General features: G+C 46.0%; 1 protein-coding gene across 5 annotated transcripts in view; it reads right to left on the bottom strand.

Annotated features, from left to right (window-relative positions):
* ASAP2 (ArfGAP with SH3 domain, ankyrin repeat and PH domain 2) overlaps positions 1-15,515 on the bottom strand; it is a 155,734-nt gene that overhangs the window by 95,811 nt on the left and 44,408 nt on the right. For all 5 annotated transcript variants that reach the window (XM_018055681.1, XM_018055685.1, XM_018055682.1 and 2 more), the window contains exon 2: positions 11,990-12,062. In XM_018055681.1, the coding sequence (XP_017911170.1) occupies positions 11,990-12,062 (73 nt within the window). The remainder of the gene's footprint in view (positions 1-11,989; positions 12,063-15,515) is intronic.

Raw genomic sequence — 15,515 nt, forward strand, 5'->3', positions numbered from 1 at the left:
CTTTGCATCAGGTGGCCAAGGTATTGGAGCTTCCACTTCAGTTCTTTCCAGTGAAAATTCAGGGTTGATTTCCTTTAGGACTGACGGGTTTGATCTCCTTGCAGTCCAAGGGACTGGATGAAGTACAATAAAAATCAGTAGAATGTTGTATATTCTCTCTTCAGGAAAAGGTATCCTCACATAATTTTTCATATAGATATTGGGATGCATGGACCGTTTAGGCCTGTCCATAGACCCAACACACCAGGTAAAAAAGCCCTAGCTTAGACCAGCATAAATCCCCTACCCCCAAAATATGACCATGTTCAGTCAGTTCAGTTCAGTCACTCAGCCGTGTCTGATTCTTTGCGACCCCATGAATCACAGCACGCCAGGCCTCCTTGTCTATCACCAACTCCTGGAGTTCACTCAGACTCAAATCCATCGAGTCAGTGATGCCATCCAGCCATCTCATCCTCTGTCATCCCCTTCTCCTCCTGCCTCTAATCCCTCCCAGCATCAGAGTCTTTTCCAATGAGTCAACTCTTCGCATGAGGTGGTCAAAGTACTGGAGTTTCAGCTTCAGCATCATTCCCTCCAAAGAAATCCTAGGGCTGATTTCCTTCAGAATGGACTGGTTGGATCTCCTTGCAGTCCAAGGGAATCTCAAGAGTCTTTTCCAACACCACAGTTCAAAAGCATCAATTCTTCGGTGCTCAGCTGTCTTCACAGTCCAACTCTCACATCCATACATGACCACTGGAAAAACCATAGCCTTGACTAGATGGACCTTTGTTGGCAAAGTAATGTCTCTGCTTTTCAATATGCTATCTAGGTTGGTCATAAGTTTTCTTCCAAGGAGTAAGCGTCTTTTAATTTCATATATTTAATTATGTGTGATCATACCTTATTATGTACAAACCACACATGATTCATGTTAATACTTGGGACATTAAGTCACAGATCTTAGTCTGCCTTCAGACGTGCTATCCTTCCATGATTAATATGTTGATCACAGTTGCTGGGATTCCACAAATTAGCCATCTAAATTCCAGTCACTGTTCTTAGCTAGCAGAGAAGAGACAACTAGGAGCTCAGAGCCTTGCCCCTGGAGGACACCTCAAGGTCTTCAAGTACACGACTCCAGCTCCCCCTTAAACTGCTCTAGAGACACCGGGCCACCTGCCAGTCCTCTCTCTGCTGGAGCCCTTTCAACAACCAGCTCACCCTGGCTGGGGCTGACCCCCCAGCTAACTTCTCCCTCAGACCTGAGTCAAAACCGGCTATCTTGAAACTACCGCAGAGAGAGGGGCAGGGAATCCTCTCACTTCCTCATTCCAAGAAAGCCTTCAGATGCACGCTCTGCTCCCCTCCACGCCCCTGCAAGGGAAGACATCCCAGGTCCTTCCCACATCCCCCCCTACCACCACGGGGTTCCCGCTCTCATGTGGGTCTCCTCTTAGAGAGCTGCTCTAACAACTCAATGGTGGGGCCACTACCTGCACACTTCCCAAAGGTCACTTGTGCTCACCTCTGGCACGCCGGTCACGTACAGGCTCACCGTGAACGTGTGACCAACCAGACTACTGGGAGGTTTTTCATCAGAGCCGCTCCAGCTCAGCTGGATAAGGTCTAGGATGCCCCCACGGCATTACTGCCCAGCGTTTGCCCCCGGCACCCCATCACCCCATCTCCCCTGTGCCCCAGGCAGTGTCTCCAGGTTGCCATGGTCACAGGAGAGACTGGGAAGCAGACGTGGTTTTGAATCTCAGCTCCTCTAAGTGCCAGCTGCACAGCCCCGGTCAGTCACCCCTCTTCGGCTCAGGAACCTCATTTACAATGGAGTTATGACAGTACCTAACTCACAGTGTGAGGACTCAATGTATTTATTCGGAAGAGGGTTGGCCTATAAATGACACTCTATATATATGAGTGTCAGATTCTTATTATTATTGCTTCCATTCTTAAATTTATAAAAGTACTTTAACAGATGTACTTTCTTCGCTTTATCACGTGTTATAATCTTTTTCAAATCACAGATAATGGTATACACATATTTTGTAGCCTCAGTTTTACTGTCTGAAAGTTTCACCATAAGCATTTTTCTTCATGTTGCTGCTGCTGCTGCTAAGTCGCCTCAGTCGTGTCCGACTCTGTGTGACCCCAGAGACGGCAGCCCACCAGGCTCCCCTGTCCCTGGGATTCTCCAGGCAAGAACACTGGAGTGGGTTGCCATTTCCTTCTCCAATGCATGAAAGTGAAAAGTGAAAGTGAAGCCGCTCAGTCGTGTCCAACTCTTAGCGACCCCATGGACTGCAGCCTATCAGGCTCCTCCGTCCATGGGATTTTCCAGGCAAGAGTGCTGGAGTGGGGTGCCATTGCCTTCTCCGTCTTCATGTTGCTATATAACCATTATTCCACCAAGGAGCTATATTCTGACTTAGTTATAGGAGGCTTTCAGGTTTTCACGTTGATAGATAATACAAGTAGCACCTTTGTGCCTTTCCCCAAAAATGATTTTATTTTTCTTGGTGTAGTTGTTGTTCAGTCATGAAGTTGCATCTGACTCTTTGCGACTCCATGGACTGCGGCACACCAGGCTTCCCTGTCCTTCACTATCTCCTGGAGTTTGCTCAAAGTCATGTTCACTGACTCACTGATGCCATCTAACCATCTCATCCTCTGCTGCCCTTCTCTCCTTTTGCCTTCAATCTTTCCCAGTATCAGGGTCTTTTCCAATGAGTCAGTGCTTCCCTTTTTTCTTGATACACATGGCCAAATTTCTTTCTAAAAACTCCATGCTCCAGTTCTCAATGCCACAACAAAGTAACAAAATACCGGTTTAACCTTATTCTTAACAAACACTGAGGATTATAACTTATTTTCTCATGTAACAAGTGGAAAATCATGCCAGATATAGTACCTGCTTAATGCACATTCCATTTCACTTCCTAAATAATTACATATATTTTTGAATTGTTCTATCCTAATTATGATATGGCAATAAAAATAATCCTCTGTGTTAAAAGCCACATTCTTTTTAGCATTGCAAATAACAGAGAGAAACAAAGTTGAACTCTCATTTTCTTTTGTAGGTAATAGATGAAAAGGGTCTGAAGAAAAACTAGCATTTCTCTCTTTGTATTCTTCATTTCAAGGATGTGCCAGTTTCTCTAGGATGTTCAGACTAAGGGTAAAGAAGGAATATCTCACTCTCGGTAAAAATAGCTCCATCAAGCTTTTAAGCTAGAGGAATTCTAGAGAAGTGAAAATGAAAATCTTCTGTTGCTTCCTTTTCGATAAAGATGAATTTTCCACCCACTGATATGTCAAACAGCTGAAAAATGTTGGCGTCAACTTCCCAGGGGGGAAAAAAAGCACCTAAGAGCTGAGAAAGAGATTGCAAAAAGTCTAGACTAAGAAAGGATCAGAATAAATATGAACTGGTTTTTTTTTAAGAGGTCAGATAGCAAGTCTATTTTAGGTGGGAAAGATTACTGTGGAAACAGTTTCTCAACAAATCATCATAGTAACTGCTTTTGTAAACCTGTACACAAGACAATCTAGAAAATACGTCCAGCTGTGTTGTTATCCTTTTGGAAACTGGGAGCAAACATAATATACTTGTTATTGTGTGAGAAAATTATTGTTTTGCATATACGGGGACATGGTCCAATGTTTAAAGTGGGGGTGGGGTGTATTCTCAAGACCAGAAGCTTCAGCATCACCTGGGAACTCATTCATGTGGAAAATACTCAGGCCCCACCCTGGACTGACTGAGCCAAAAACTCCTGAAGGCAGAGACCAGCAGCCTAGGCTTGAACAAGACCTGCAAGGGGTTCTGGGGTGCTCTCACATGTCAGAACCACTGCTCTGAGACAAGGGTCGGCAAACTTTTCCTAAAAGCCAGAGAGAAATATTAAAAGCTTTTGCAGGCCAAGAGACAATCCTGAGGTTACTGGGTAGATATGCACTCAGGTGCTAAAAACCATTCTTTGCTCACAGGCTGTAAATAGCACAGCTGGTTGCTCCGAGACATCTCGACTGCCTCCCCTTCTACATACAAAAATCTATATAAATCCTGTTTACAGCTAAAACTGCAAGCTTAAACTCTACTCGGTGCTCTGCAGTGACCTAAATGGGAAGGAAATCCAAAAAAGAGGGGATATCTGTATACATATGACCCAGGTCTCCCACATGGTGGGCAGATTCTTTATCACCTGAGCCACCTGGGAAACCCTTATTAATTAAACCCACGTTCATTTCAAGGAAGCAATCTGTTGATCTGAATTTCCCAATCACTGTGCTGTACAGCAGAAACTGATACGGGATGTAAAGCAACTATACTCCAAGTTTTAAAAAGGATTTTAGAAAAGTAGGATTATAAGTTTATCTCTCCTGCACTAAGAGGACAGTGTAAGAACCTACAGGAGAAACATAACAATATACAAATGAGTGTTACCAGCACGTACTGTGTATCTGCCAGCCTCCATGCTGGCCACTGCAAGGAACACACAAGAAGTACATTTGCACCTGCCTCACCGTGTATGTCCAGAATCACGTCTCTCACTTTTCCGTGTTATCTCAGGCCTATGAAATATTAACATTCTCATTTTACAAGTGCAGCAACTGAGGCTCAGAATAGTAAACGACACTCCCAGTGACTTTCTGAGCAGCACCACCCACTTGGCCTTCGGCATTCTGATACCCATTAAACCACACTGCCTCTCAGAATGGGTGAAGGACCTCAGGGTTTGTCATCTAATCGCAGGGCAAAGATCAAGAGACATAAAACTCTTAGGAAACAATAAAGAGCAAGATTTAAAGAGTGAACAGAGTTTGCATATTAGTCTCTTTCAGTTTTGACCTCAAAACTCAAAATTCAGAGGGGAAGCGTGGTCAGCAGAATGCTGTCTCCTCCCCCACAGACATCCACCTCCTAATCCCTGGAGTGGGGATGGTGGGGTGTGCTGCCATCTGAGGTTGCAGATGGAATTCGAGTTGTTAATCAGCTCAGCTGAGCAGGGAAGCTTATCTGGGATCATCCCGGTGGGCTCCCCCGACATAATCACAGGACGAGGGAAGAGGCAGTGTTGCTGGGGACTGAGCCGTGAGCCACTCCCCAACCCCCAAAGCCAGAATCCCCAGTTTGATGATACTTAGGGGCCAGTCCTTTGGGAAGTGATTAGGTTTAGATGTGATTAGGGGGACAGGGCCTCAAAATGGGATTAGTGTCCTTACACTAATAAAAAGAGACACCAGAGAGCCCACCAGCTCTAACACGCCTACACTCTCCATCTCTCTCTTTACCATGTGCGGAGATGACCGTCTACAAACCAGGAAGGGAGCCTTCACGAGAACATGAGCACACCGGTGCCCTGACCTTGGCCTTCCAGGCTCCAGAATTGTGAGACAAATGTCTGACATTTAAGCCCCACAGCCGGTGGCACTGTTATGGCAGCCCCGGGCAGAGGAAGACAGTGATGGAGCATGAGAAAGCCTGCACCAGCCGTGGCTGGCTCTGAAGATGGAAGGAGGACACGAGCAGAGGAACACAGGGGCCTCTAGAAGCCGGAAAGGGTAGGGAAACCTCCCTGCCTCCAGGAAGGAAGCCAGCTCACATCGTGATTTCAGCCTGGTGAGATCAGCTTGGACTCCTGATCTCCAGAGCTGGAAGATAAATCATCGTCATTTTAAGGCACCCTGTGGTAATTACAGCAGCCACGGGACACTAGTAGAAGAGAGTGAAAGGAGGCCAGTACCGTGTCAGGTCCTGGCTGGATGGGGAAGGCTGGGCAGGCCTGGGACAGGAGAGCGTGTGCACAGACCAGGAGCAAGACCACTCGGGGCACAGACACGGAGGTGACACGCTCCTGCAGCAGGAGGCACCAGCCAGCCTGGGAGAGCCCTCAGGTAGGATGGGGCCAACCTACCACCAACCGTGAAACTTGGCAGAGAAGTCCCTCTGGCACATAAATTAAGGAACATGAGACAGGAAAAAGTATACGGCAGTGTGAGGCATAAATACTAAATTATCTTCACTGTTCTAATAATGCATAAAATGAGCGTTCTTCCTACCTGCCTAAGGAAATCAACTCTGAATATTCATTGGAAGGATAGATGCTGAAGTTCCAATACTTTGGCCACCTGATGCAAAGAGCCAACTCGCTGGAAAAGACCCTGATGCTGGGAAAGATTGAGGACAGGAGGAGAAGGGGATGACAGAGGATGAGATGTTTGGATGACATCATCAACTCAATGGACATTAATTTGAGCAGACTCTAGGAGACAGGGAAGCCTGGCGTGCTGCAGTTCATGGGGTCCCAAAGAGTTGGACAGGGCTTAGCAACTGAACAACAAGGATGATCAAACCACTATGGTGACTCCTCCTGGAACTGTCTTCAGAGCCAGAAGGATGGTAGTTACAACGCTCCTAACTGAATCGTCGCCAGCAGCTCAAACCCTTACTGAATCTGCCTGGCTTACTTCTGACATCTAGTTCTAAAATGGTTTAATCTATCCTTAAATCCCCCCACTAAATATAATCAAGAAAATGAGAAGAGATCCAAAATGCTGTGAACTATGTCAGCAGCTCACATGAGAAGGTACAGGGTTTCCTCGGGTGACCGTTTTGAAGGAGACAACACTTGCTCTGAAATAAAGATTCCAGGATCAGTACTCTGGCTTAAAAAAAAAAAAAAAAAAAAGTTCAGACTCACAGCCTTATAATAACTCAAACTTGGCATGATGTAAAGATGGGTAAAAGGCGACAAAAATAGAGGTCCCCTCCCCTGGCAAGGTCAGGCTTGAAGATCAGCCTGCTCTGTGCAGTGCTTCAGAAAGAACAGGCTGGTGCCCAGAACACCGTGTCAAAATTCCAGGCAAATGCCTCAACCTCCTGAAGCCTCAGTTTCCTTTCCGACCAAGTGGCAAAATGCCATTTCAAGCAGATGGAAGAGCGCGTGCCGAGGAAAGAGGTCACAAAGTGTGGCACCTGGGGCACACAGCGAGTTGCATGCACGCAAAGAAGGGTGCAGAGAGGCGGGAGGAACTCTGCACAGGTATCCAGGGTCCAGGGGATGCCAGGAGCTGGGATCACGTCTGGTCTCCTGCCCTGTTGACTGGGCTGAGGCTTGAGGTGGGGGCAGGTTCAGGGAGGCAGAGGCAGTTTCATAGGCAAATGAATTTGGAAAAGGTTAAGACCAGTTCCCCCTCACAATCCACTCTAGCATGTTACCCTTTTTGGCTAGTTTCGCAGGAAGAGAAACCTGTCACCTGTGCTTTGGTCCAATTTCCCTAAAATGTTTGGAGTCCACAGAAGCATGTCCTTCCTCATTTCTCTCAAGCTTTGGAACTTCACAACCATCAATGTGGACAACCGAGAAACACTGCAGAGTTGTGAGCACGGAAGCGACATCACCGAGCCGTGTTTCAGAAAATGACTCTGGGGGGGGGCAAGTCATGATGTTTAAGGGATGTGTTCCGCAGTACAGGTCAGAAAGGTGGATCAGCCACCAGTAGTGTTCAATTCATACAGGTAGCTTCCAGACGCCAAAGTGCACACACCTTCCCCTCCTAATGCTCGTTTGCTGTTCAGCTGCCCTGCCGGGCCCCAGGCTGGCCTCGAGAGCCACGGAAAGTCCTTCCTCGAGGCGGGCAGCAGCCACGCAGACGTGTCCACGTGACTTCATGTTATTTCTGATTAGAACAACTTCTCAATGCAGGACTTCAAATTCATTTTTGAACCTGATCAGACTATGAAATATCCCTTTTACACAAGCTTTAAATGATTAACTTAAATGTTTATCAGTGAACACAATTTTTAAAAATCTCTTAAGATACTTTTTGCAATCTGCTGTTTGTCAAAAAAATTGACATCCATCTCTTAGTGGTTTCTTGACGTCTGGAAGATAGCCTGCCAGGGTCATCAGTGGCAGCCTCACAGCAGAGGGGCCACTGATCACAGCCCTGCCAACAGGAGGCTGAGCTCCAGAAACATCCAGAGAACGCCTGTAACCTTTGCCCTCAGCGTCCTCTTTGTAAAACAAGGACCATGTGTTGCAAAGATGAGTGTAAAGGTATAGAACACCAAGGTACAAAGAAACGTTCAAAAGCATAAGACGATCATTATTCTGTCTACCCCCCACTTTAACCAGGAAAAATGCTTTTTTGGGGGGTGACCACCTTTTTGGGTATTGAAAAACCCTTGTTTCAGCAAACGTCGGGGCTCTAGAAAGTGGAGGAAGGAAGCTTTATGCTCTTGTCTCTGACGTTTACTTTTAATAGGAAAAAAAATTAATAAAAATTTCCTGACATGTTTACTTCCAGTGAGGTGTTAAGTCACTGAAAACTCCACTTCCTTCTTTCATAAAATCAGCGGTTGTCAGGTAATCAGGTAACATCTACATACTGGCAAGCTAAGCATGGTGGTGGTTTTGTTTTCTTTTGTTGCTTGTTTTTAAAAAGCTGTCGAGGTAGAAGCAACAAGGTCCCACTGTGTATAGCACAGGGAAAACTACATTCACTATCCTGTGATAAACCATAATGGAAAAACACATGGAAAAGAATGTGTATATATGTATACCTGAATCACTTTGCTGCATTGGATTTAATGCAACATTGTTAATCAACTACACTTCAATAAAATAGATTTTAAAAGAGAGCTGTAGAGGACTGTGAGGATCGAGACGGGGGTTTCTCCAGCTTCATTACTGCCATTTGGGGCCAGATGATTCTTTGCTGGGGGCTGTCCTGTGTGTCACAAGACCTTCAGCAGCATCCCTGGCCTCTAACATTAGGTACCAGCAGCGAGTGTGCACGCACAAATCACACACACACACACATCCTTCAGTTGTCAGTGTGTGTGCGTTGTGTTGATGGTGGCAAATCACTCCGGCTGAGAACCACTGATCTGCATCCAAACCCAAATGCACTATTTCAGAGACAAGGAAGCCAGGGCTAAAAGACTCTAAGTGCTTGCTTCAGGGCACAGCAGCCCCGTGCCACAAACTCCGGGCCCAAAAAGCTTTCCAGTTTAGTGGGGGACCAGCTCAGTGGGGAACCTAACTCCCAGCTCTTCTTGGCTTTCCTAAACTTATTTCACATTCACTTGGCACTTGTCATAAACAATTAACACCTGTCTAATCATCTTAACATCAATATAATTACAACATATAAAGTATCCAAAATAAAGGGAGGAGAAATATCTATAAAGTCAAAACTCTGCAACACTCATTTTTAGCCTATTTTCCTCAACAAATATTTTCTCCTATGGATAAGCTTTTCTCCCTATCTCGGTAAATTTTTAATTTTCTCTTTATCCTTGATGTCACAACAGGAGGACAAGTCTTGAGATATTAGTACACACATAGCCACCCGTACATATATGTATGGGTGGATATTAGTATACACACATTTATATAAAACTTGTTTCCCTGAGAATTTAGTGGACTCTCTAAATCTGAGATCTGAAATCTTTCTTTAGTTCCAGGGACTTTTTTTCAGCTACCAATTAAAAAAAATTCCCCCCTTTCTACTCTCTTTTCCCTCTTTTGGAGCTCCTTTTAGGTGGATGCTAATATTGACTCTTTTGAATCTATTCTCATTGGTGCTTAATTTTTATTTCACAGTGTCCATCTGTTCACCTCCTTGTGTTCACATAACATGGGGCCCCACTAATTCCATCTTCCTATGTGTGTAGCTTGCCATTTATCAAATTTTAGTTTTCATTTCAACACGCTGCTTTAAAAAAAAAAAAATCTCCAAGCCTTCTACTGGTTCTTTTTCACTAGCACTTGCCCATTTCAATAATTTAATAACCTCCCTAGCCCCTTGAATAATCCAAATCATTCTTTCTTACTGAAAAGTCTTGCTTTGATTGCCTTATTAAATCTGTTTCTTCAAGTATGAGATTTTCTGCTTCTCATCAACTGTTAGGCTATTCTTGATACTATCTGAGAAAGCCAGATTTCATTTTGATGAAGTCTATCCATTTTTTTTCTTCTTTGTTTATAGCTTTCTTTGCCCTACACAAGAAACTTTTGCCTACTCCAGGGTGCAAAGATATCCTCCTGTGTTCTTCAAGAAGTTCTGCAGGTTTAGCTTTTATACTTAAATCTACGATCCATTTCAAATTAATGTTTTGTGTAAGGGATGGGAGAGGGTCATGGCTCCCTTGCTCCCATGTAGATATTCGGCTGTTTTGGCAGCATTTGTTAAATTTTAGAATCAGCTTGTCAGTTCCCCTGCTGACGTTTTGATTAGGATTGTGTTGAACAGTAACATCAATTTGGGAAGCAATGACATCTTAACAATATTGTCTTCCAACCCCTACACACACCATATACCTCTTCATTTATTTAGGTCTTCTCTAGTTTCTGTCAGCAGCGTTTTGTAGTTTCCAGTGTCAGTTTCTTACGTATCCTTTGTTAAATCTGTTCCTAAATATACTTGGCTATTCTCAACTGCAGTATCATCTTTGTAGCTGAAATCTACTATTCTTCACTGTCTTGGTCTGCACAGCCCTCCCTGGAGGAGAGACAGAGCCGCTAACAGAGCTGTGCTCACATGACAGGGGACTCTTTCTTAACATCGTTATGGCAGTGTGTACATGTCCGTCCCGAACTCCCTGTCTCTTTCCCCCATCTGCCCCCTTTGGTAACCGTAAGTTTGTTCTTTGAGTCTGTTTTACAGTTGACTCTTGAATAAGGTGGGGATTAATCAGGGTATAATTTATAGCCAGCCCTCTATATCCACGGTTCCTCCATATCCTCAGATTCAACCAACCATGGACCTTATTTGAATTTGCTACTGAAAAAATATCCCCGTGTAGGTGGACCTGCACAGTTCAAACCAGCATTGTGCAAGGGTCACCTGCATTTGAGCTGAGGGATGGGGCTGTTACATGGGACCTGTGAGGGTCACCTGCATTTGAGCTGGGGGATGGGGCTGTTACATGGGACCCGTGAGGGTCACCTGCATTTGAGCTGGGGGACAGGACTGTTACATGGGACCCGTGAGGGTCACCTGCATTTGAGCTGGGGGGCGGGGCTGTTACATGGGACCCACGAAGATCACCTATATTTGAGCTGGGGGACAGGGGTGTCACCTGGGACCCGGAGGGTCATTTGCACTTGAGCTGGGGGACGGGGGTGTCACGTGGGACCTGCGCTTCCAGAAGGTCTCACAGCCCTCCTCCTGACACCACACCACCAGCAGCACTCCCTGCCCTCTGCTCCAGTCACCGTCTTCCCTGAAGGGAGGGGTCACGACGGTGAAGGGCACAACATGGTGCTCCCGGGGGCGCAGCCCGGCCCCCTCCCCCTCGAGGCCACCGCCTGTAGGCACCCCCGGGGCACCTGCCTCCCTCAGCAGCGGTGTTTGTCTCCCACCAGCCAGCCTTTCTCTCTGCCCACCATCAGCCCTGCTCCAATCTCTTCAGGATTCCTCACAACTGCTGGTCCCCCGAGGCTGCCATCTTCTTCTTTCTGAGTCAAACTTCACAGTCACTTAATGACTTAAAAAACACTTTCTATCATTTGTAAGGTCTTGTGCAGGGAGCAGACCCACCACATACATGCAACCCATCATTTTCAGGTCAAAAGTTCCATGTTTTTTTGTTTTTAACATATAATGAAGTCTATATCAAATATTACTACAATCAAATTAGTTGATTATGCTTTTTTATTTATTTTCTTTCCAGACAAGACAGGTAAGAGAGAAAATGGAAAGGGCATCTGGCGTAATTAACAAACAGCACAAACTGAGTCCACCCCCGAACCAGTCTGACAAAGCTGTCTACACAGGGTGATCACGGCAAACTCAACTGCACTTCAGAGGACAAGAAACACACGTGCGCCTAAGAATCACACATCCCAGCTCACCTCTCTAATTTGCACACCCAGAAAAAGAAGTCTGGTTGATTATTCACTCATGGTAATTAACATTATAATATCCGGACTGCGAATACAAAAGTGTCCATAAAGAAAACTAGAAAAGAGCGCATACTCACCCAGCCCAGAGATATTTATTGCTTTCACGGATTTCTTCATTTTGTAGAGAACCATCCGGTCCACGTCCAAGGCCTAAAATACAGAGAATATACTCATTAACACACGCTTGAGCTTAGATCACAGCTACAGAGAACAGCCACACGAGAGCCACGAGGAGGCCGGTCTGGGGCCACCTCCCTGAGACCAGGGCTCAGTGTGGTGGGGAGGCAGGTGGTCCCTAAAAGCCACCCACCCACTCAGGCCTTGCCACGCCCGAGTTGTCTCTGATCGCTGTGCCCCCTGGATGCTGGCCTCCTGCAGTGTAGCGAGTCAACCTGAACCAACTCTGATTCCACCAACCCTCAGTTTATCCCTATGAACCAGCTAGGCCCGGGGACGTGCCAGCCTGCCAGGGCCTGGACTAACCACCACACCATAGGTATATACAGCTCTTACGATGCCTAGCACATAGTAAGGGCTCAACTAATATTTGTTCAATGACTAATCATACCTGGAGTTTTAATCACAAAAGACACAGGGGTAAAATGTCCTTTTACCCCAACGGAACTCTACAGAAGAGCAAGGGGTGCCACTTTTTGTTGTGATAGGAGAGAAAAAGCATTTGTAAACCGGGACAGGGACACCAAACACAGGACTTTCGTGAAGACTAAACGCACACCTGCAGGGAAATAGCCAGCCTAATATCTGGTATATAATAGATAATCAATAACAGTACCTGTTACTCATTTTGAGTTTGATCAAAAAAGTACAATGACGGATCATCTTACACAGACCACACCTCTGCCCAGAGAGACAGAGTCTGGACGTCTGGCTTTCCTGAATCTCCTCTTGAATCCATTTCAACGTGAGCCCAGTTGCTCAGTTGTGTCCGACTATTGAGACCCCATGGACTGTAGCCCACCAGGCTCCTCTGTCCATAGGATTCTTCAGGCACGAATACTGGAGTGGGTAGCCATTCCTTTCTCCAGGGGATCTTCCTAATCCAGGGACTGAGCCCACATCTCCCGCTTGGCAGGTGGATTCTTTACCATTGAGCCACCAGGGAAGCCCTTTTCAATACCTGCTTCGTAAGTCCTAGTTCTAACGCAGCAATGACGATCTTTTGCTGGACGCTAAAAACAGATGTGACTGCTGCTGACAATTTTACACAGAAAAATTATCCCAAGGCACCAGATATTTGACAGAGTGGTTAAATACAAGGAAAGGATGCAATAAAAAAGCATTGTTTTCCAATATTCTGTGGGAAAGAGTAGGTAGGGACTAATATAAGACAGTAAACATAATTATAGAGAATTAGCTTTTATTTTCCTAGGAGGTCATCTCTAATCCATTCCTGACTTTCCCTTGAGATATAAAAAGAGATTTGGAAACAGCCAATAACCCATGAAAATCACTACTGAACTATCTTTCTCACAAAATCTCATCAATTTTTACTGCCCACGCATGCACCAACTCCCAAGGTCCCCAGGGCTAGCAAGAAGACAGGGTTTGCTCAGGGCTGTGTCAGAAACTCTACTTCCTGAAGCTTGGACAATGATGTGTCAGAGAACACAGCTTTCACATACAAAGACACAAGTTCAATACAGGCATCAAAAGCTCCGGAAGGGCCCAATCCCCACAAGGGGCCACTACTGAGAAACACATCTGTTCTACTTAACATCTCACCTAGCATCTCGAGAGAATTTGGTCCTGCCCAGACTCTGGAATCACCAGAAGAGAATCTGTTGTGCCTGTGTGCTGAGTCGTGTCCGGCTCTTTGCAACCCCAGGTACTGCAGCCTGCCAGGCTCCTCTGTCCCTGGGATTCTCCAAGTAAGAATACTGGAGTGGGTTGCCATGCCCTCCTCCAGGGAGTCTTCCCCACCCAGGGAAGGAACTTGTGTCTCCTGCCTTGGCAGGTGGATTCTTTACCACTGCGCTGTGTAGGAAAGTGTGTAAAGAGTCTGACTTGCCTTCAAATAATAAAACCTGCTCCTCTTTCTAAAGCTTCCCACAGACAGCAGAAGACATCAACAGCAGCCTGGTCAGACTATATGGAAACACTGTAAGTCAGCCAGTATTCATATTAAGCCCCTCCTGTGTGGTAGAAGGTGTGAAGGTTGAAAACATTCTGCCCAGAAGAGAGAAACTCACAAGAGTCTGAGGGACCGCTCCCTGCCCAGGAGGTCCTAGGACAACCTCTCAGCTCTTCAGCAAAGCTTGATGAACCTGTACCCTGGACTTCCGTTACAATGAACTAATGAAGCTCCTCCCATCAACCTGCTACCTTCTCTTGGCTTCCAAATACTGTACACTTCCTCCCTCCACCATTCTCCCTTCCTCCTCGTGACTCTCAGCTTCCACGCTGAATCTGGCTTGATTGGTTTAGAGGTACCTCTTCCTCCTCAAAGTCTTCTTGGATGGGTCATCTGGGTGCTCTCACAGCTTCTCCTACCGAGTACTATGCTTAAGAACTGACTCATTGGAAAAGACCCTGATGCTGGGAAAGATTGAAGGTGGGAGGTGAAGGGGACGACAGAGGATGAAATGTTGGATGGAATCACCAACTCAATGAACATGAGTTTGAGCAAGGTCTGGGAGTTGGTGATGGACAGGGAGGCCTGGTGTGCTGCAGTCCATGGGGTCGCAAAGAGTTGGATGTGACTGAGCGACTGAACTGAAGATTTACTGAGTACCTACCACGAGCTGAATATGAGCTACATTATACAGATACGATGGTGTGCAAAACAGGACCTGCCCCTGCCTTCATGGAGTTTATAATCTAGCAACTCAATGCCTGAAATAAACACAAATTAACTGTGACCACAGCCAGCGGTCCAGGATTGAGCTTGACCTGTTTTTCTACTTGACCAGCTCTGCCTCAATATGGATGCTGTCTCGTAGGGTACCTACCAGGCCCAAGTGTCTGCTGAGCACGGAAATGTGGCTCATGGCACACCTTAAAGTGATGCTGTTTTGGACATAGTAGGTTAAGTAAATATAAATAAAACTAATTTTACTGTTTCTTTAATGTTCTTTTCTAAGGACAGACAAGGAGCAGCCACTGAAGTCTTCTTGGCAGAGGGCAGAGGGGAGGGAAGGTCATGCGGACTCAGTGAGAACATGGATCTGGGCAGGCAGGGAGTGGATTCAGGGAAAGCCCACCCAAAGGTGGGGGACCAGCTGGGTCCCACAATGGGAAGCTAGAGGCAGGGCAGCAGACACACTGGAAAGGTCTGCGAGTGGCCACCGAGATCTACTCTCAACCCGGCTTCAACTCTCTAGCTGCTGGTCCTCCGAGAGAGTAATCTGTCCACGAAGGCTTTGGCTCGATCACACTGAGAAAAATGGGAACTTCAGTGTGGAAGGCTGACAGCAGAGGAAACACACTTTATCACAAGGTTAAACTCTGACATTCTCCTCCCAGGTTGTACTGTGGGACACACCCCTGCCTGATCATTCAAAGTCTTATAAAAATATACCGCCCCATGGAATCCTCACCTTGTCATTAAAGGGTCATGCTGTTTCCTGAACTCAGAAAAGAGCA

This window comes from Capra hircus, chromosome 11, assembly GCF_001704415.2.
Source record: "Capra hircus breed San Clemente chromosome 11, ASM170441v1, whole genome shotgun sequence".
NCBI lineage: Eukaryota > Metazoa > Chordata > Mammalia > Artiodactyla > Bovidae > Capra > Capra hircus.